This window comes from Leucoraja erinacea, chromosome 32 (assembly GCF_028641065.1).
Source record: "Leucoraja erinacea ecotype New England chromosome 32, Leri_hhj_1, whole genome shotgun sequence".
NCBI lineage: Eukaryota > Metazoa > Chordata > Chondrichthyes > Rajiformes > Rajidae > Leucoraja > Leucoraja erinaceus.
Genome location: NC_073408.1, coordinates 8919251 through 8939890, shown reverse-complemented (window position 1 = coordinate 8939890; position 20640 = coordinate 8919251). Strand labels below are relative to the sequence as shown.

The 20640-nt window shown below is 42.1% G+C and overlaps 1 protein-coding gene across 1 annotated transcript; it reads left to right on the top strand.

Moving 5' to 3' along the window:
* Positions 1 to 1178: 1178 nt before the first annotated feature.
* dlat (dihydrolipoamide S-acetyltransferase (E2 component of pyruvate dehydrogenase complex)) lies at positions 1179 to 20244 on the top strand. The gene is made up of 14 exons (XM_055660665.1): positions 1179 to 1495; positions 4011 to 4112; positions 5701 to 5825; positions 7471 to 7609; positions 8059 to 8185; positions 9578 to 9753; positions 10605 to 10749; positions 11721 to 11788; positions 13733 to 13813; positions 13915 to 14022; positions 14882 to 15000; positions 16438 to 16600; positions 16924 to 17060; positions 17826 to 20244. Exons 1-14 carry the CDS (start codon positions 1238 to 1240, stop codon positions 17953 to 17955), a joined length of 1878 nt encoding a protein of 625 aa, XP_055516640.1. The 5' UTR covers positions 1179 to 1237; the 3' UTR covers positions 17956 to 20244.
* The last annotated feature ends 396 nt before the right edge of the window (positions 20245 to 20640 follow it).

The window sequence follows — 20640 nt, the reverse complement described above, 5'->3', positions numbered from 1 at the left end:
AGGCTAGATGCAGGAAGATTGTTCCCGATGTTGGGGAAGTCCAGAACAAGGGGGTCACATTTTAAGGATAAGGGGGAAATCTTTTAGGACCGAGATGAGAAAAAAAAAATTCACACAGAGAGTGGTGAATCTGTGGAACTCTCTGCCACAGAATGTAGTTGAGGCCACAGTTCATTGGCTATATTTAAGAGGGAGTTCGATGTGGCCCTTGTGGTTAAAGGGATCAGTGGGTATGAAGAGAAGGCAGGCAAAACAGAGTGGGCATTGCAGCAAGAAGAGGGGGGAACGGGAGAGAACAGGTAGTATTAGCAAGATTGAGGATAGGACACACCCACCTGAACAGCACATTAAAAATGTTGGGAAAACACCCTACTGGGATGTGTGAGGAATGCCATCAGCCGGAAACAGTTCAGTATGCTCTAGTTGCATGTAGAAGATATGCAACAGAAAGAAGAGTTTTGCTCAATGAAATGAAGAAAATTGGAATGACAGATATATCAGAAAAGAACATTCTAGAGTATGGAGGAGAAGGAAAAGGAGTAAATTTGTTGTTTAATTTCTTGAGGGCCTCTGGCCTTATAAAAAGGATATAAAGTAAAGACATGAGGACTGTGGAGTGAAGCCAGAAGGTGGCAGCAATGCAACATTGTGGATGCCGGCTGCCGTACAACTCCAAAGAAGAAGAAGAAGCAGAAGAAGAGGAGGCAGGGACGGGATACTGAGTTGGATGATCAGCCATGATCATATTGAATGGCGGTGCAGGCTTGAAGGGCCGAATGGCCTACTCCTCAGATTCAGATTCAGATTCAATTTTAATTGTCATTGTCAGTGTACAGTACAGAGACAACGAAATGCATTTAGCATCTCCCTTGAAGAGCGACATAGCAAACGATTTGAATAAAAAAAAAAATAAGTGTCGGGGGGGGGGTGGTGATTGGCAGTCACCAAGGTACGTTGTTTAGTAGAGTGACAGTCAGTCCTGCAACTATTTTCTATGTAATAGGCAATATACGTAAACTTGCACTTATATAAGCACATCTTTAAGCCCACTGACGCCCATGTGGTCTCCGCCTCTAAGCTCTCTCCCTGGTCTATCTTCGGATGTAAAGCACGACGCCATGACAGTGCGGGGCGGGGGCGGGACCGGGGGCCGGCGTGCGGGGCGGGTCTGGTCTGTGGGCTGACGTCACGTCCGGCCGGGCCCGCACGGAGGTCAGTGAGGAGACGCGGAGCCGCCATGCTCCGCCAAGCCGCCCGACTGCGGCCGTGCGCCCGCCTCCGCCTCCGGCCCGGGGCCCACGGACACCCACACCCACAGGCCCAGCGATGTTACCGGCTGGCAGCAGCAGCGGCGGCGGCGGCTCGAGGCAGCAGTGGCTCTGCGGGGCCCTCGCGGGCGTGGCTGCAGCTGCAACTGCGGGGCCGAGCGCTGCCCGCTCCCGCCCCGGGCCTGAGCGCGGCCCCGCGTTACTACAGCTTGCCCCCGCATCAGCTGGTGAGTCGGGGCCGCGCCTCGGGAACGCGCTCTGCACAGTAAGATCCCGTTGCCCTTCCCCCGGGGGGTCAGGCTGGTCTCTCCCGTCTTCCGGCCCGCGGAGAGCGGCCAGGGTCGTCGCCAATGTCATCGGGCAAGCGGCCGCTCCCCGCACCCCTCCCGGGGAATGCAGTGTCTGTGGAGATGGAGCTGGGTCATAGAAACATAGAAACATAGAAATTAGGTGCAGGAGTAGGCCATTCGGCCCTTCGAGCCTGCACCGGCATTCAATATGATCATGGCTGATCATCCAACTCAGTATCCCGTACCTGCCTTCTCTCCACACCCCCTGAACCCCTTAGCCACAAGGGCCACATCTAACTCCCTCTTAAATATAGCCAATGAACTGGCCTCAACTACCCTCTGTGGCAGAGAGTTCCAGAGATTCACCACTCTGCGTGAAAAAAGTTCTTCTCATATCGGTTTTAAAGGATTTTCCCCTTATCCTTAAGCTGTGACCCCTTGTCCTGGACTTCCCTAACATCGGGAACAATCTTCCTGCATCTAGCCTGTCCAACCCCTTAAGAATTTTGTAAGTTTCTATAAGAAAACTTATAGTCCGTGTTACTTCCCTTGCAGTGTGTTGGGGGACGAGATTATATGCCCACCGTGAGCCTGAGTGGGTTGCCCTGTCTGTCTCAGTACAAGTTGTCTTGCCTACTCGGTGTTTATAACGTTCTCTGTTTTTGTATTGACTACATCGACACTTCATTCTTGCAGTGGGCACTTGCTTGCTAGTAATATGTTCTAGGGTTATAGTCATGTTAGTTTAATTCATTTATTATGGTAACTGTATCATTTATTGTACTGTGAGGGGAATTGCCATCCATAAAAAGTAATCTTTTGATACCAACTGACGAGGGTTTGATGTTGATGTACAGCACAGAAACGGGCTCTTTGGCTTTCATAGTCCCTTGTGTCTCCAATGGGCCTGTAACTTTGCTCCTTTTCATGTAAGTACCAGTCCAGATGCCTTTTAAATATTGCCTCTGCGAGTCCATTCTGCTCCTCGGATCTCCTTCAACTTTCTTTTATCACCTGAAACCTATGCTCTCTAGTTTTACAGTTCCCCACTGTCAGAAAAAAAACTCTAACCTGCCTATGTTTCCTCCTAATGTTATAAAGCTATCTATTGTCACTCCTCAGCCTGTGTCCCAGTGAGCATAAACCCATCCAATCTAATCCCCCTTTATAACTACAACCCTCCATTCCAGGCAAAATCCTGGGGAGTCTCCTTTGCACTCTTTCTGATGTTACCACGTCTTCCCTGTGGTGTGATCTAGCCAATATTTTATACATTTGCAATGTAACATTTCAGCTCTTTACTCAGTGCCTCAGCCTATGAAAGCAAGCATGCTGAAAGCCTTTTCTTTTCTACCCTGTCCATCTCTGGTGCCATTTTCAGGGAGCAATGAACCTGCACCCCAAGGCCACTCTACACTTCATCACGCACGAGTTGTAAGCAAGTGTGGCGTTTTCGCCGCATGCTCTTTGTGTTTGTGGACAGTGGAAAGACTTTGCAGAGTTAACACTTCAATAGCTCACTGAAGATCATCCAGCCTCTGACCCTCTTCTCATCAGGTGCTGATCCAACGTTGAGCAATTACCCCCCCCCCCACAGGACAATGATAATAGATGGCTTAGTGATGGTTGGTGCTAATTGTCAAATCTGGCATTTCTTTTACAAACGTTCCTTCCTAATTATTATTTGTGGGTTTTGCAAGGTTTGGAGCATGTGTGACATTGATGTTCTTGTCGTCTGCGATAGAGGTCACGGAGAACGGAGCTTGGGACGGTGAATACAGTCACGTGGCACTTACAGATAACTAATCAGCTGCCACACTAAGCTGTTTTGTTTTAAATTTTCCCTTTTCAAGTTCTGTGGTGATATTACCCGCTATGGTTGAAACCTGACACTGCAATGACTTAGTCCTGTGATGCCGTTACCCTATTGGGCACAACACATCTGGGTTAATATTAACCTGTCACTCTTCATGTCAACTAAAATTTTATTTTTGTTACTACAAGCTAAAAATATAAACAATGCTACATCATTGCACAAGTGTCAATACAGTGATCACTTGCTAACATCCATGGGCACCTGAGGTGTAGCTAACAGACCTGATGAGATGATGGTGTCTGATAACTGCAGGGATGTTGCATGAAGACAGTTATTTTTTTTCCTGGACTTTGTTTTTTTTATCAGCACCACTTTTTTCCTGCTTGTCGATTTCTAAAGTAACTTCTAATTAATTCTCTAGTTCCCGATCAAAATTGTGGTAGAATTAGTAAACCCACACTATCTGATTTGTGAATGGAAACACGTGTTGTAGCTGTGCTACCTGCAAAACTATTGGTTGAAATTCTTTTGCAGTAACAATGAATGAATGAAGACTTTGCTAGGAAGAAGTTGCTTTTCATTATCGAGTTGTACCTGACCAGTTGCAACTGGGTGACACTTGCTGTTTTACTTTAGATGCCATTGCCTGCCCTGTCCCCAACAATGCAGATGGGAACCATAGCCCGATGGGAGAAGAAGGAAGGAGATAAAATAAATGAAGGAGACTTAATAGCTGAAGTAAGTGAATTTAGAAACTTGCTTTTACGATAAGCTGTGGAAAGCACTGAGTTTGATGCTCTGGATGGAGTGTACTGAACTTTGTAACTGTTTTTACAAAGTCCCGATGAAGCTTCATTGACATTATTTGTTAACTGCTTTTCCCTCTTTGGCTGCTACCTTACCTCCTGAGTATTTCAAGTATTTTATTTCAGATTTCTAGCATTTGTTTTCCTTGGTCTGTTCTCACAGTGTATTCTGGTGACCTCTGGTGATCCTTATTTTACCTCTATACTGAACACTGGTCATTTCACTGCACCTCGTATGTGTATGTGACGAATAAACCTGACTTGACTTGACCTCTTACTACCACGGACTTACTCTGAAATTGTTTTGCACTGACATCTTTCTATTTTGCACAGTCTTCATACTATACATAATTTGTGTATAATTCTGTTTTGCAGAATGTATATATAATTTATGTTTTTGAATGTCTGAGTATGTGCGATATAGTTGCAAGTAAGATTTTCATTCCACTGTAGTTGTGCAAATGGCAATTTACTTGAGTTTATGTACTTTTTCACTCCAACATTAACTTTAATATTGGCCAGGCAGTTTTGGAAAAAAATTATTGAATAATTTGTCTGGGCACAATCATGCTAATTTGGCAAAAGCTGAATAAGTGCGGTATAAAATTTACCATTGTGGTGGCTGTCATCAGATCATCTGCCATCTCTGTTCAGATGAGAAATGTGTAGGGATATAAAAGTTATAAAGTTGAAGCAAACAGATAATAGTTCTGCAGCCTTGCTTATTTTATTTCTGTTGTTACTTGGTATGTCTCATTTTGGCCTTTGCACTAAAATGGTTGCTTTCTAATGGTTGCTACATTACAATATCTCCAAACCTACCTGAGGAGGCTGTAATTCCGAGAACAGTGCTCCAAGGTTGTTTACAAACTTGTATTCTCTAGAATTCAGGTTGGAGGGATTTAGTTGAAATTGTGAAGCTAAGGGAAGTTGATGGAGTTAATAACCAGAAATTATTTCCACAGGTTGGGGAATCTAGATTTTTGGACAACAATCTCAAAATTAGACCCAGACGTTTTAGGAATGGTGCTTAAAATGCCTCTGCCCAAAGAGTGGTGAAGGTTTCAAACTGCTTTCCAGACAATTGACATTTAGATTTTTGCTTTCCATGGGCATATGGGGTAAAAACAGCTTTATCACATTATGTCCCAAATCAGATTGTTTAAAGGCAGAACAATAAAATTGATCAGTTTTATAGCAGTTGGAAGCACAAGATATGTTTGAATATAGCAAGCATCGCAACACGTCCAAATAGCTTCTTGCGCGGGGGAGTTTTTGAGTTTCTTCTATGGACCGTGTCTTTGGTAGCTTTACAGACTTTTTTCCCCCCACTATTCCTAGTACTATTATTAATGTTTTGTATTTTTGAGTATTATTTTATGTGTGCTATTGCGTTCAAGGCCCTGTTTGCTGCTACAGGTAATAATTTCACTGTTCTGTTGTCAGTACATGTACCAATTAAACACTGTTGACTTGACTCTTGACTCCACTATATTCAAGCAGCTATCTGTTTTCAAAAGGTGGAAACTGATAAGGCTACAGTAGGTTTTGAGAGCCTGGAAGAATGTTATATGGCAAAGATCCTCCTGCCAGCTGGAGCACGAGATGTGCCGCTTGGTACCATCATTTGCATCACAGTTCCAAAGTGAGTATTACTTATAAAGAACATTTCTCCTGCCTGTGTCTATAATCGGATTCCTTGTTCCTTCTTGTGTTACTTGTGTGTGCCTTGTCTCCTGCCGCGTAAATTTTAATTAGCCCATCAATGATCACAGTCCTACCATTTACCATAAACATTCTTTTTACATTTGACCTCCCAAAGTACAACACGAGACACTTGCCTGATTGAACTCCATCTGACATTTCTCTGCCCACGTTTCCAACCATTGATATAACATATCTGCCTAAAAGTTCCAAGTCAAAAAATAAGCATTTATTCATATTTTTTAAAAACTGCCTTAAATGGAAATTTAAATAGTTTAGGAATATTGTTACAGCGATGACATGTTGTTCAAATCAGAATTGGGGATCAGTATGATCAGAATCTGAGGTTCACTTTTGGACTCCAGTTGTCTGCTACCACAAACTAGTAATATATTTTAAGAGTTTATATCCAACAGGATGGAGGTGCTGAATTGTTTTTTTTTTAACAAGAGTGCCTTTATTCCTTTGGAAACGCATAAATAATCTCGAATCTCTCCCTCATTAAACGGTACTAGTCAGAAAATATGAGGGTTGGTTTCGATTGCAACCTACTGTCTCCTCCATCCCCATTAACCATATAACCATATAACAATTACGGCACGGAAACAGGCCATCTCGGCCCTACAAGTCCGTGCCGAACAACTTTTTTCCCTTAGTCCCACCTGCCTGCACTCATACCATAACCCTCCATTCCCTTCTCATCCATATGCCTATCCAATTTATTTTTAAATGATACCAATGAACCTGCCGACACCACTTCCACTGGAAGCTCATTCCACACCGCTACCACTCTCTGAGTAAAGAAGTTCCCCCTCATGTTACCCCTAAACTTCTGTCCCTTAATTCTGAAGTCATGTCCTCTTGTTTGAATCTTCCCTATTCTCAAAGGGAAAAGCTTGTCCACATCAACTCTGTCTATCCCACTCATCATTTTAAAGACCTCTATCAAGTCCCCCCTTAACCTTCTGTGCTCCAGAGAATAAAGACCTATCCAACTTTATGTTTATAATTCTTTGTCAACATCTATAGCTTGGAATAACCCCCGCTTGCCTTGGTTGTTTGCAGCTTGGCTATTTGGCAGGGGTTGGACTTAAATGTTCTCGTTTTCCCTGAATTAGTTGTTGGCTGTTTTCAAGAAATTAAACAATGATTGGTGGGAGAAAATGGAATTAATGTCCAAGCCCACAGCGTGCCTGGTTAGGATGGACTTGATTGCACGTTATCCATGATTGAATACGTTTTTATTAACCTTTTTTTGTACCAATGTTGGTCTTTGTTAAGACTCTACACTGTCCACGCTTAAGTTGAATTTTGATCTTTTCTGTCATTTGAAATAAAAGCAGAAAATGCTGACAAAACTCAGGCCGGGCAGTATCTAGAGATAGAGAAACAGTTAATGTTTAAGATCGGGGATTCTTTATCCGATGAATTCTAATGCAGAATCCCAGACCTGAAACGTTAATTGTTCTCTTCCCACAGCTGCTTCCTAACTTGCCGTGATTTCCCACAGCATTATCTGCATAATTATTTCAGATTTCCATCTTCTACAATTCTTTTTTGATTCTTCTCTGGTTTGCACTGACTAGTATTGAAGATATTGAAGCGTTTAAGGATTACACTCCAGAGCAAGTGGCTTCTGCCCCACAGACGCCATCGCCCACAGCTCCGACACCACCCTCGGCTCCAGCAAAAGCTCCCGGCAGTTCATACCCCTCACACATGAAGGTGAGCACAACATGGACTGTGAGACCACCAATAAACTCTGAATTAATTGGCTATTAATGTTTCTGTTTCTGTGACTGCTGTAGGTTCAGAACAAGATAAGAATGCCTTTTAAAGGCTGCAATTGGGGGCCTAATTGGTAGTCAATTGGGGAAAGGTGACAGGTACACAGAACTTTGGTTTAGTCTGTCATCCCCCATCAGTGGCCTTGCACACTGACAATCGAATGCAGAGTAATGTTCAGAGAAGGACACCATCTGTTCATCTCCATATCAATATACTAATTTGTGGCCAGAGACTGTTAAGTGCAGATGTTGCAAATTTAAGCTTCAGCTGTTTTCAAAACGTTGCTTCGTACGGAAAATAACATTTGAAACATCGCACCATTTTGATAATGTCTAAATTTTAATTTCAAGTGGATAATGATGCCAGATTATCTTGTCCATCCTCAGATTGCCCTGCCTGCTCTTTCGCCAACCATGACAGTGGGTACCATTCAGAGATGGGAGAAAAAAGTTGGGGAGAAACTGCGTGAAGGTGACCTCATAGCCGAGATTGAAACGGATAAAGCTACGATAGGTGTGTATTGACATCAGATGGCTCTACTGCAAACAGCACTGTAATTCAGAAAACATCACTTCTCCATTTTGTAAGTTACCTTCCTGCTAGCTTGTTTGCAAGAAGTGCAAAATTGGTGATTCGGGTACCATCATAATATGCATTAGCAATGTAGCTGCAGGTGTCCATGTTGACACTGTTTAGTGCAGGCTTGATTTAGAGTCCTAGAGCTATACATCATCCAGCCCTACTACCCAACTCATCCATGCCAATCAACATGTCTATCCAAGTTAGTGCCATTTGTCTGTGTTTGGCCCAGATTCTTCTAAACCTTTTCTATTCATGTACTTTTTCAAATGTCCTTTAAACATTGTTTAAACATATAGTTGCACCTCGCTTCAAATCTTTCTTCCACCATATATCTACTTTTAGGCTCCCCATCCTGGGAAAATGGTCCTGACCACTCATCTCTGTAAGGTTGCTCCTCAGCCTCCTATACTCGTCCCAGCCTATCTAGCCTCCTCTTGCCCTCCAATCATGGGAAAATCCTTTCCAGCTGGGTAAACAAAACTGCACACAAGACTCCAAATGTGGTCTTGCCAACGTCTTGTACAATTGCAACATGATGTCCCAACTCCTGCATTCATTGCCCTGACTGAGGAAAGCAGGTGTGACAAATGGCTTCATCACCACCCTGTCTAATTGACACCACTTTCAGGGAATTACATGCTTGTCTCCATGGGTCTCTCTATTCTACAATATTCCAGACGTTTACTGTGCAAGTCCTGCTCTTGTTTAACCTACCAAAATGCAACACTGAACTTGTTCAAGTTATATTCAATCTGTCTTCCTTGGCTCACTTTTCCAGTTTAACGAAGATCTGTTGTAACCTTACGATAACTCTGTTGATATTTGTAAAGTGTGTACTGCAGGGTTGGTACTGAACCAACAATCCATAAATGAGTTCAAATTCCACTTTGGGATCTGGGGAATTTAAATTCAGTTAATTAACTTAAAAATACTTGTACTGAAAAAGCAGTGATCATGAATTGGCCAGATTTGACCAAAATCTGGCATGTTCACTCATGGCCCTCATGGAATGAGATTTGTCATCTGAAGCTCGTCTGGCCTCTGTGTGTCCAGCCCAATGCACCAAGGCACTGGTTGCCCCTTAACTCTTAACAATCATTCAGTTCAAAAGCATTGTGCTAAATTGTCAAATTGGCCATTATCTGCAAATGAATAAAGATTAATCTCGGAGAAATATTCCCAAATTTCCATAGATTTTGTTTAGTTTGTTAGTTTCATATAAATATGATAGATTGTGTTCCCAGGGGGTTGTTGTTTTTGTAATGCACTATGGATATCTAAAATGCAGATTTCTTATTCTCGTCTATCACGTTGTGTCCTTAGGTTTTGAAGTAATGGAAGAAGGTTACTTGGCCAAGATTCTGGTGGCTGAGGGCAGCAGGGACATTCCCCTCGGGACTACGCTGTGCATCATCGTGGAGAAGGAGTCAGACATACCGGCCTTTGCTGACTACGTGGAAACAGGAGTCGCCGATATCAAGCAGCAAGCTCCACCTCCAGTAAGAGCGCATTCTAGTACAATCGTGTATCTCGGAAACATGTCCTTCAGCTCAGCGCGTCTGTGCAGACCACTCTGTTTATCACCAATTGATCTGTGGACCTCCATTCCCTGGGTCATTAGTGCTTGTCTAGGTACTGACATTTATAAGCCTACCTGCCTCGACTGCCCATTCAAACTGATGGTCCCAAATTTCATCCACTCACTCAGTGAGAAGAATCTACCTCGAAACCTCCTCTAAACCTTCTACCTTAAACCCATGCACTTGGTTTTTGGGTACTTTTAGGTTCTCTCACCTGACCTCCGTTATCATTGCACTGAATTTTGGTTCACTTTTCCTTATCCAGTCCAAGGCAAAAAATGTTTTTTCCAATATTAAGTACAATTGTAGATGAAATAATTCCAGGGATTGAACTTTGTTTAATGGCTTGGCCCGTCTCTGCCCAAACTTGAGCATAGAAAATAGGTGCAGGAGGAGGCCCTTCGAGCCAGCACTTCCAGTAAAAGTTTTATGTTAGGATTAAGTGCCTAATGTTGTTGAAATACTAACGTAAATTAATATGTCTCATCCATTTAACATTCAGTGCTACATACTAACTGTAATTACATTTATTTTTAAATCTCTGGAAGATGGGAAGATTTTGTTCTCGGACCCAGTCCTTAGCAACTTGGTTGTGACTTTGATAAACTGACACATTTACTGGTGTGTTCATGAAGTATGTGAGAAAGCTTTGGTTTACATTGTAGAATATTGTTCCCTAATGTGCAGTCATCTGTGTTGCACAGTGAATTGTTTAAATAAAAAAAAAGTGATTAGATTTAAGTGTTCCCTGTCTCTTGATGTGTTTATAGCCTACCCTTGCCACACAGCAACCTGTGGCAGCACCACCCATGTTTACCCCACCCATACCCAGAGATCCCAAAGGTCGGGTGTTTGCCAGTCCTCTGGCAAAGAAGCTGGCAGCGGAAAAGGGCATCGACCTCCAACAAGTGAAAGGTACGTTGCACCAAAAGTGAAATGGAACAGATTTTAGCTTACCGCACTGAGATTAATGTTTACTGATATGTAAAATGGTTAATGCTCAAAGCGCCGAGGTTAATGTTTTCTTAAATGTCAAACAGCATGAGTCTCTGCTAAAGCCATATGTTGGTAGGGAAGCCCAGTTTATAGTATTCCTACCTGCTGATCGGTAGTTTGTAGGTTTGGACCACAGTCTTTAATCTAGCTTAAGTGTACATCAATGGGATTGTTCAAGTGTTATATTGTTGAAGCTTTAACTTTACACTTCCAATGTTAAGAAAAGGTCTTGTTAGTGGAAGGTGCAGTGTTGCTTCTGGGAGGAGTATTGTGATCACTGTAGGTGCCGTTGTCCAGTATTTGTTTGCTTGTACTGCCAAAAATAAATTCATTTTATTTATTGTTTGATGGGGTCTGCCTGAATGGGGAAAAATATCCTCTCAATTTGTTTTCCTAACTAACTGTTCTTCAAAGCAATAAATTCAAATGCATGATGTTTTGGATTATGCATTATATAAACTTCCTTATATTTAAAAATCTTATTTAAAAATGTACAGTTGAGCAATTTGAGATAGTTAAAATTAAGGATCAATAAATTTCACACCTCCTTGGGAAAGGAATAGACAATAGGTGCAGGAATAGGCCATTTGACCCTTCGAGCCAGAACCGCCATTCAATGTGATCATGACTGATCATCCCCAATCAGTACCCCGTTCCTGCCTTCTCCGCATACCCCCTGACTGCTATTTTTAAGAGCCATATCTAGCTCTCTCTTGACAGCATCCAGAGAGCCTGCCTCCACCACCGCCCTCTGAGGCAGAGAATTCCACAGACCCACCACTCTCTGTGAGAAAAAGTGTTTCCTCGTCTCCGTTCTAAATGGAATGCAATGAAAGTTCCTGCAGACATCAGTTGGGTTAGTCTAACGTGGATCTGTTTTCTTTATGTAGGCACTGGACCAGAAGGCCAGATTAGGAAAAAAGATGTTGATTCTTTCGTGCCTTCAAAGGCAGTGCCGGTGAGTTAAAAATGACTCAAAATTAGAAGCAAATGTGCTGATTTGTTTTGTTTTTTTTAAACTAAAAATACATAACTACTCACAGTTATATGGTGGTTTGTTGATAATCTGCTCTGGGATGGTTTCCCTATATAGTTCATTCTTTGAATCGCAACTTAAGAGCATGGAAATAGGCCTTTTGGCTCAACTAGTGCACGCCGGCCAAAATATTCAATTATTTGTTTGCTACAAACTAAACAGTTACAAGGCTTTCAAGAGATTCACGTGTGAGAGTGTATGAATGAAACATGACGTGAATTGGCTTTCAGGCCTGTCAATTTTTGATGAATGTGCAAGGGGAGTTTAATGCTTACAAGAATAACGATTTACTTAACTTATCAAACTTTTAGATGGTTCTGTTAAGAATTGAAGAACATATTTATAGGTTCCATCACTCACTAATGCATTTCTCCATGAGTGGTTTAAGAGTGAATTGAGGAATAAGGCACATCGTCAACAGTCACTCATAGAAATGGCAAGGGATTGCAGGGAGCAAAGTTATGGGACGGAGAAAGAATTTTATTACCTACCTCGAGACTCAGATTTTTAGATTGGTTGAGATTTTCAGGATATCAATATTTAAAGCCATAAATAGCAGTGTCTATGTGTGTGTGTGACTAGTGTGCCAGGTTGATGAATTTCTTTAGTCAGGTTGGTGAATCTGGAATTAATTGCCACAGAAGGCTCTGGTGGCCGACAATGGATATTTTAAAGGCAGAGATTGACAGATTCTTGATTAGTCGGGGGTTATGGGGAGAAGCCAGGAGAATGGGGTTGAGGGGGAATGTTTTTTAATGTGGTGGGTTGAAGTTCCTGTTTCTGTTCTGTACACAGATTCTGTTGAAGATGTGTAAATCTCTGGATTACTACGAATTACTTAAAATGTGGTAGCCAGTCAATAAAATTAGAGAATTAAACACGTGGCTCGAAGATCAATAAGGAAGTAATGGGCAGTACTGTGGCTCAGCCCAGTCATTCTTTGTTCCTCCCCTCTCCCATTAGGCAGAAGATACAACAACTTGTAAGCACACACCAGATTGAAAAACAGCATCTCCCCAGCTGTTATCAGAATCTCATAAATTTGGGATGAGTGCCCAATCTATCCATTGCAGCACTTGCATGTGTTTTATCTGCACTTTCTCTGTAGCTGTAACACTATATTCTGCACTCTACTGATGGCCTCGTGGGTCATATGATTTACCTGAATAGCCCCAAAACAAAGCGTTTTGCTGTATCTTGGTATATGTGACCATGATAAACCAATCTTTGATTATGGCAGCACGGTGGCACAGCGATAGAATTGCTGCCTTGCAGTGCCAGACACCCGGGTTCGTTCCCGATCACGGGCGCTGTCTGTACGGAGTTTGTACGTTTTCCCTGTGACCTGCGTGGGTTTTCTCCAAAATCTTCGGTTTCCTCCCACACTCCAAAGACGTACAGGTTTGCGGATGAATTGGCTTGGTATAAATGTAAATTGTCCCTAGTGTGTTAGGATAATGTTAATGTGCGGGGATCGCTGGTTGGTGCGGACTCGGTGTGCCGAAATGTCTGTTTCCGCGTTGTACCTCTAAATTAAAGTAAGGTCATGAACCATTTAATTCTCCACCCACGGGGGATGTAATGCTGAGTCAACGAGTATCACGATGGAGATCAATAGATTTGTAGGTTTTAAGTTATTTGAAGGATATGGGGATAGTGGGTGGATGTAGCATTGAGGACCAGGATTGCGTTGATATAATTGGGAGGCAGAGCAGGAATGAGCAACAAAGGGCATTTCCTGTTTCTTGCAGTGAGTATATTTTAGACATATAGAAACAGGAATTTTAGAATGGAGTTTAGTTGCTGTGTTATTGTGACTACCAGTTGGTATAAAGTATTTAAGTGTTTTGCTTGTATTTTTTGTAGACTCCAACTGCTGCTGCTCCCAGTTTAGCAGCTATTCCCACTGGGATGTTCACCGATGTCCCTATCACCAACATACGGAAGGTAAAGAGCTAGCACCAAAATTGGTGATTTGGTGGTGAAGAGCAGCATTTCTCACCTTTATTTTTTCTCTCTCTAATTCCCTTGCTTGTGTTTTGCTTCAGGTTATAGCTCAGCGTCTGATGCTGTCCAAGCAGAGCATTCCTCATTATTACCTGTCGATAGACATCAACATGGGCAACATTCTGAAAATTCGGCAGCAACTGAACGAGGTATGACTGGAATGGCAAACGCAAACCACGGAACATGCTGTACAACAATTCTGTGCAAATAACTTAGTGATTGCTTATATATCTGTGCAACATATGTCTACACAAGAAAAATTGATGTAAGGGTTGTTACAAATTTCTGGCACCATCCTGGGCATTGTGGCCAAATTCACGAGTGTGGTGTTTGGGTGCTGGTGCACTCCCACTGCCATGCTCGCTGGTGTTTCAGACATTGTAACTGTTGCTTCTGTACACTGTGCCAGCCTGCCAAGTGATTTGATTAGTAAGGGTGTCATGGGTAGAAGGCAGGAGAATGGGGTTGAGAGGGAAAGATAGATCAGTCATGATTGAATGGCGTAGTAGACTTGATGGGCCGTACAGCCTAATTATGCTCTTATAACTTATGATGTGTGGCATATTTCCCAACTTGCAAACAGGTGTGATGTGAGTTTTATATGGTGATCCACTTATCTGCAATCAGCAAACCATGTGTTTAGCTTACAGTAACTCAGCGGAATAGGCAGCATCTCTGGAGAGAAGGATTGGGTGACGCTCGGGTCATGACCCTCCTCAACCCGAAACTTCACCCATACCTTCTCTCCAGAGATGCTGCCAGTCCCACTGAGTTACTCCAGCATTTTGTGTCTTATCTTCGGTTTAAACCAGCATCTGCAGTTCCTTCCTACACAATGTGTTTAGCGTAAGCAGTTACAAAGTATGAAGTAGATGCTATCTCTACCCAGTACCAATGTTAGCTTGTCATTGCTCAGCACAATTGAGAATTTCATGCAGGTTTAAGACAAATTATTGTTTTGTGATTAACCCTGGAAAGTTATTTATAATTGTTTCTCTTTATTACTAGGAACTTAAATCTGAAAGCATTAAACTGTCGGTGAATGACTTTCTCATAAAGGCCTCAGCTCTGGCGTGTATGAAGGTTCCTGAGGCGAATTCCTCCTGGCAGGACACCATTATCAGGCAGTGAGTAGCCAGATGTCCAGAATTGCTTAATGTTGCTTTAATAAAAGAAAGTTGACTACATTTAAAAGCGAGTGTTATCAGTGCGAGAAAGAACTTGGTAACCATTTTAAATAATACCAAGGATTCATGCTATTTTCACAGCAGGAAAACATTTGAATAGAAAATGTTTTATTTTGATGTGGTACTTGACTAAAACTGAAACTGTTTGTAATCTTCTCTGTCTTGTAGCCTTCAAATGGGGAAAGGCAATGAATGAGTTCATCAAGTGAGAGATTAGAGCATTAGCAATATTTTACATAGACGTGTGTATGTGCAGGGAATGGAGGGATATGAATCATGGGCAGATAGAGGAGATTAGTTTAACTTGTTCAACATGTATGGCACAAATATTGTGGGCTGAAGGGCCTTTTCCTGCACTGTTTTACATTAAATCTCAGAATAGTTCCGACTGATTCTTATTCACAGGTACGGACCTTGGTTTATGCAGCTTCTATGTAAATAATTAACCTGGTGTGTTTAAGAAATGTTGCTGGTTCAAAGTGAGCAAGGCAAATTGTCTTGGAACATTCGGTGGTCTTCGGTGACACTGCATTTTGTGCTGCTGTAAAATGTAGTTGGCCAAAGGGCCTGTGTGCTGTATGACTATGATACCTTGTGTTCTTTGTAGAAACCCTCAAAAAGTGGTTTGATGCAATGATAATAAAAAGATGAATACATGCTCGGAGAGAGGACAACGAGCTGTGGCAGACACTACATCTGGCCCTGCCTAGCACTGGACAATGGAATGGAATACAGTGTATACCCAGCTTCCGAAAGGATGGGTACAGGCAGAACACTTCCCACAGGCCTAAACCGAGTAACAGCCACCCTGGGAATCTGTCAGCTTCACTCAGACCAAGATACCATGAAATAGCACAGTGCCTATTAAAAACTGGTGTCTGAGGGCTATACTGAATGGAAACAGGCTTTTGGCCTGCCTTGTCCATGCTGACCAAATGACATACAGAGCTTGTCCCATTTGCTTGCACCAAATCCTTGTTTACAAAGCAGCTTAGTGTACTTTATTATTGTCACTTATACTGAGATGGAGTGAGAGGCTTTTGCTTGTGTGCTATCCAGTCAAAGAAAAGACCATACATGAATACAATCAGCCGTCCGCGGTACATAGTTGCTGTTCTACTGTTCCTCCAATCACGGTTGTGAGCATTGATCCTGCCAGACTAAGAGAAGCCAAGGGAAACCACAGTACTTTTTCCTCAGACGCGTGTGAGTCAGCAGAACGTGATCACTTGTTCTATGTTATGATTGATTAACATTGCCATTAACGGATGAGTCACTGTTTCCCCATTACTTGTGCTAGAGTTAACGGGACAGAAAAGTTTCGTGACTACAGGTTAGCTGGAACAAGCTGAGACCGCTTGTTTATGTCCATTTCAGAAACCACGTTGTGGACGTCTGTGTGGCTGTGAGCACCACTGCTGGCCTGATTACTCCCATTGTCTTCAATGCACATATCAAAGGACTGATTGCCATCAGCAACGATGTCAAATCCCTGGCAGAGAAAGCACGCGGAGGAAAGCTCCAGCCCCAAGAGTTTCAGGTAGGCACACTCTTCAAAGAGTAACTCCACAGGGATCCCGCCTTCGGTGCCCAGTGTTGTGATGTAAAAATGGTATACTCATAGGGGCAGGCTTTGGCAACATTGTTCAGAGACGGATAAGTTGGGTTGGCATTTATGAACAAGTATATTAACAAGCGCATCAGCAAGAATTAGTCAATTGGGCTTCATTGCAAGGGTGTTAAAATATCAGTGTTTGTAACTCTTTCTGTAAATATTGACTGCTGATGATAATGTTGGAGAGGTCACTCGTCTAAGTAAGGATCCACACATGGTATTAACCCAGTTTTTCTCCTTGACATCAGGGCGGCACTTTTACAATATCGAACCTGGGGATGTTCGGTATAAAGAACTTTTCGGCCATTATCAACCCACCTCAGGCGTGTATTCTGGCTGTTGGTGGATCTGAACAAAGATTGCTTCCTGCAGAAAACGAGAGAGGGTAGGCAACTTCCATGCACGGAGCAAATTAAACACATTATCAAAGGTTGTCAGCTGTCGTGCCTGAATGGATGATTGCGTAAAACTTGTCTGCGCTGTAATATTTTGGCTAGTTGGGGAACTTCTCTTGTAGACATTGACTGCACTTCTGAAAACAAGTAATATTTGTCATGTAGGAATGAATAGAAAACCAAAAGAAATCTGCAGATGCTGGAAATCTTAGATAAAATCACAAAGTGGTGGAAATGCTTTAATTCGAATCCTGGCAAAAAGTCATCAACGTGCAAGATGTGGATGTTTCTATATCCACATCTTGCTGTTTGATCTGTTGAATATATCCAGTGTTTTCTGTTTTTATCTAAGATTAATTGATTTATAGTTTATCCATTTGTCACTTCATTTGGTTTGTTTGACGCAAAATGTTGGATTAACTCGGTGGGTCAGGCAGCATCTCTGGAGAAAAGAAATAGCCGAGACTCTTCTTCAGTTTGAGACTCTTCTTCAGTTTGAGAGTCTTTTGACTCCGTCTGAAGAAGGGTCTCGACCCGAAACATCACTTATTCCTTTTCCCCAGACATGTTGCCTGACCTGCTGAGTTGCTCCAGCATTTTGTATCTTATCTTCAGTGTAAACCAGCATCTGCAGTTTCTTCCTACATTTGGATCTTCATACTCTTTGCGTTGTTCAGATGAGTTAACTTCTTTATCTCGGGTAATGTGATATTTGAGGGAAACGTGGAGATTTAAACTCTGTTGTTGTTCTGCAGGTTTGACGTTGCCAGCATGATGGCAGTGACACTGAGCTGTGACCATCGTGTTGTGGATGGAGCAGTTGGTGCCCAGTGGCTGGCTGAGTTCAAGAAATTCCTTGAAAGGCCAACGACCATGCTGATATAGACCGGAGACGCCAAGGTTTGAGTGTCAGCAGTCTTCATAAGGCAGTTTTTATTTGTAAATTCCAGTACCTGCATGAAATCCTTACTTTCTTATTACAAAATGTAAGAATTTATGCAGTCAGTGGTTAAAAAGGTGTGCAGTTAAACTAGAATCCAAAGTAAATGTAGAGGGAAAAACTGATGCCATTGTCCGATTCCAGTCGTATTTCAGAGACCATGAGGTGCACTTGTTGAACTGTTACTTTAACATTCAATACTGACAAGGCCAAGTGTTCCATCTGGTGCCCTTGCTCAGACGTTGCAGTGGGGACAAACAAAACTATTTAAACCTGAAAGATAATTTTCTGTTTTAGACTGAGTGGAATTGGTGAGGATTTTCTCTGTAAATGTTGGTGTTCCACTGCTCATTCACATATATGGGTGGAATTGGCAGCCCACAATGTGGATTAATCATCAGTAGGTTCAGAATATCTCCATCAATTTCTCCACAGTTTAATTGAGAAAAAGGCGCTAAAATACTAGATTAACTGCCCACCTTCAGTCCAGTGTTTCCATGGGATTGGAAGTATTTTACCGAGACTATTATAAGAATGTGTGATATGGAAGATGCTAATTTTGGTGTCATACATTGATACTTTTTATTGGTACACTCATGTTTCTTGTGCATCAGGGGTAAGTTATTTAAAATTACCCAGGGTGTAATGAAATTCTACATCTGTTTTCATTTCCTGACCTAAATTGTATTTACTAAAAATAACACTTGGATCAGAAAGTTAATCTGTCAGCAGCAGTTGTAGCAATATGAAACCGTGCAAATTAGTAACAAGGCAACTTCAGAACAATTTCTCTTGGTTCGATGGTGTAGTTGGTTATTACCCAGATCGTGTTACACAAACCTGTGGACTCTGCTGTTTGTAATGCTGCTCAGGACTAGCTAAGCATAGCTAAAGTCTGAAGATTTAGGCGATAGAGTTCAATGATTCAAGTGTGCTGATTATCATTCAGTCTTTAAAGTACGGTCACCAGAAGCAACATCCACTTTATCCCAGTTCTACGTGTTTTGTGTGCACTAGAAGTCTGACGAGTTAGTGAATTGGGAGTAAAGCAACTTATCTATCGTGATAAGTTAAGGTTCTGGTTTCCTCTCGTACGGGTCAAAATTATTTTGTTTCTAATGGGATAGACATTGACACGTATAGAGCCAAATATAAAAACTCAATAGAATATGAACCCTATTTTGTCAAATATCTTCTCAGTCTGTGCTTTCTTATTTTTGTTCTTTCTACCATCTAAAATATCTCGCGTTTATCTCATCACTCCAATAATTGTTGCCTTATTATTTAAGAGAAAGTTAACAAGTGGGAAAGGGGGGTGGGGGGGGGGGGGGGGGGGGGGGGGAAGAGGGTGGGTAAATTAAAACAGCGCAAGGAAACCAAGTTCATGTAGAATTCTGTACAATATTTCACAAGTTTGTATGTCAATAAAAAGCCATATCTTCAAATTATTACTTATAGCAAGTGTATTTGCAGAGTACGTGTGTGAAGTCTGCTTTGCATTCATCTGTTCACATTGTCATTCTGAATCAGTGTGCTGCAGAAAGGAATGGTGTGCGAGCAGCATCATGGGTTCAGTAATTAAACCAAATTGGCTCGATTTTCAAATCAGACTTGACGTCCTTGGCCTTGCCTGTCTATTTAGATATCTGCCCGGGTGTGTAATAATGCTTAATTATGAACTATAGTTTTCATAATTTATATAACTGCGAGCTTGCCTGACGGAGGCTATTTTCTGAGTTGTTGTTTGTGATTGTGTATAAAATGGGGCAAGAATCTTTTTTCTTTCTGCAGCACATTTCAGTTATTTATATTTGTATTCAGCTGTGAAACGGCTGCCCCCAGTGTGTGACTGGAGCTGGTGTTTATGCTGATTCTGAACAAGTCTCTAGCTACTGCAGTGCTGTTGATGCACACTTTACAGCACTGTTCTCTAATACTGTAAAAATGTACAATCACAATTGTTTCAGCAGAAGAACCATTTTTGCTATTAATATGAAATTCAGCATTAAACCCATTTTTAAAAACTAGTCCCTGGCAACCTTGCTTTTATTGTGCGGGAGAGGGAACAGTTTACAGAAATGGGTGTTAAAATCTGTAAGCAAATTGAAATGTGTTGCACTAAATATGTACTGTGGCATCACGCCTTCCTCTCAGTTGTAGCTGTTTGTAGTGGCAACGTGTCGGAAACTTCTATTTTAAAACCAGGAATCAAATAAAATAATAGCTATTTAAAATGTTGTACATGTTTATTTCATGCAAAGGCAACAGAAAAATATCAGATTCATTTCAGCAACTCCATTCTCAGGATCACTTGGTTGCCTCCCCCACTCTGCCATCTGCTCTCCCCACCTCACTTCCCTTAATCAGTTCTGCACCTCACCTTCCTATCAGATTCCATCATCTGCAACACTTTGTTACCTCCACCCATCCTCCTCCCAGCCTCTGTCGCCATCTTTACCCTTTCCTCCCCCCCCCCCTAACTCCATCTGCCAATCAACCCCCCTCACCTGGATCTACCTACTGCTTGCCAGCTCGATTGTCTTTTGTGACCCTTTGTACCTACTGATGTCTATTTGAGTACGCTCCTATCGGGGACCATGTTCGCAGTAAATGTGCCATGTAAATTTGTG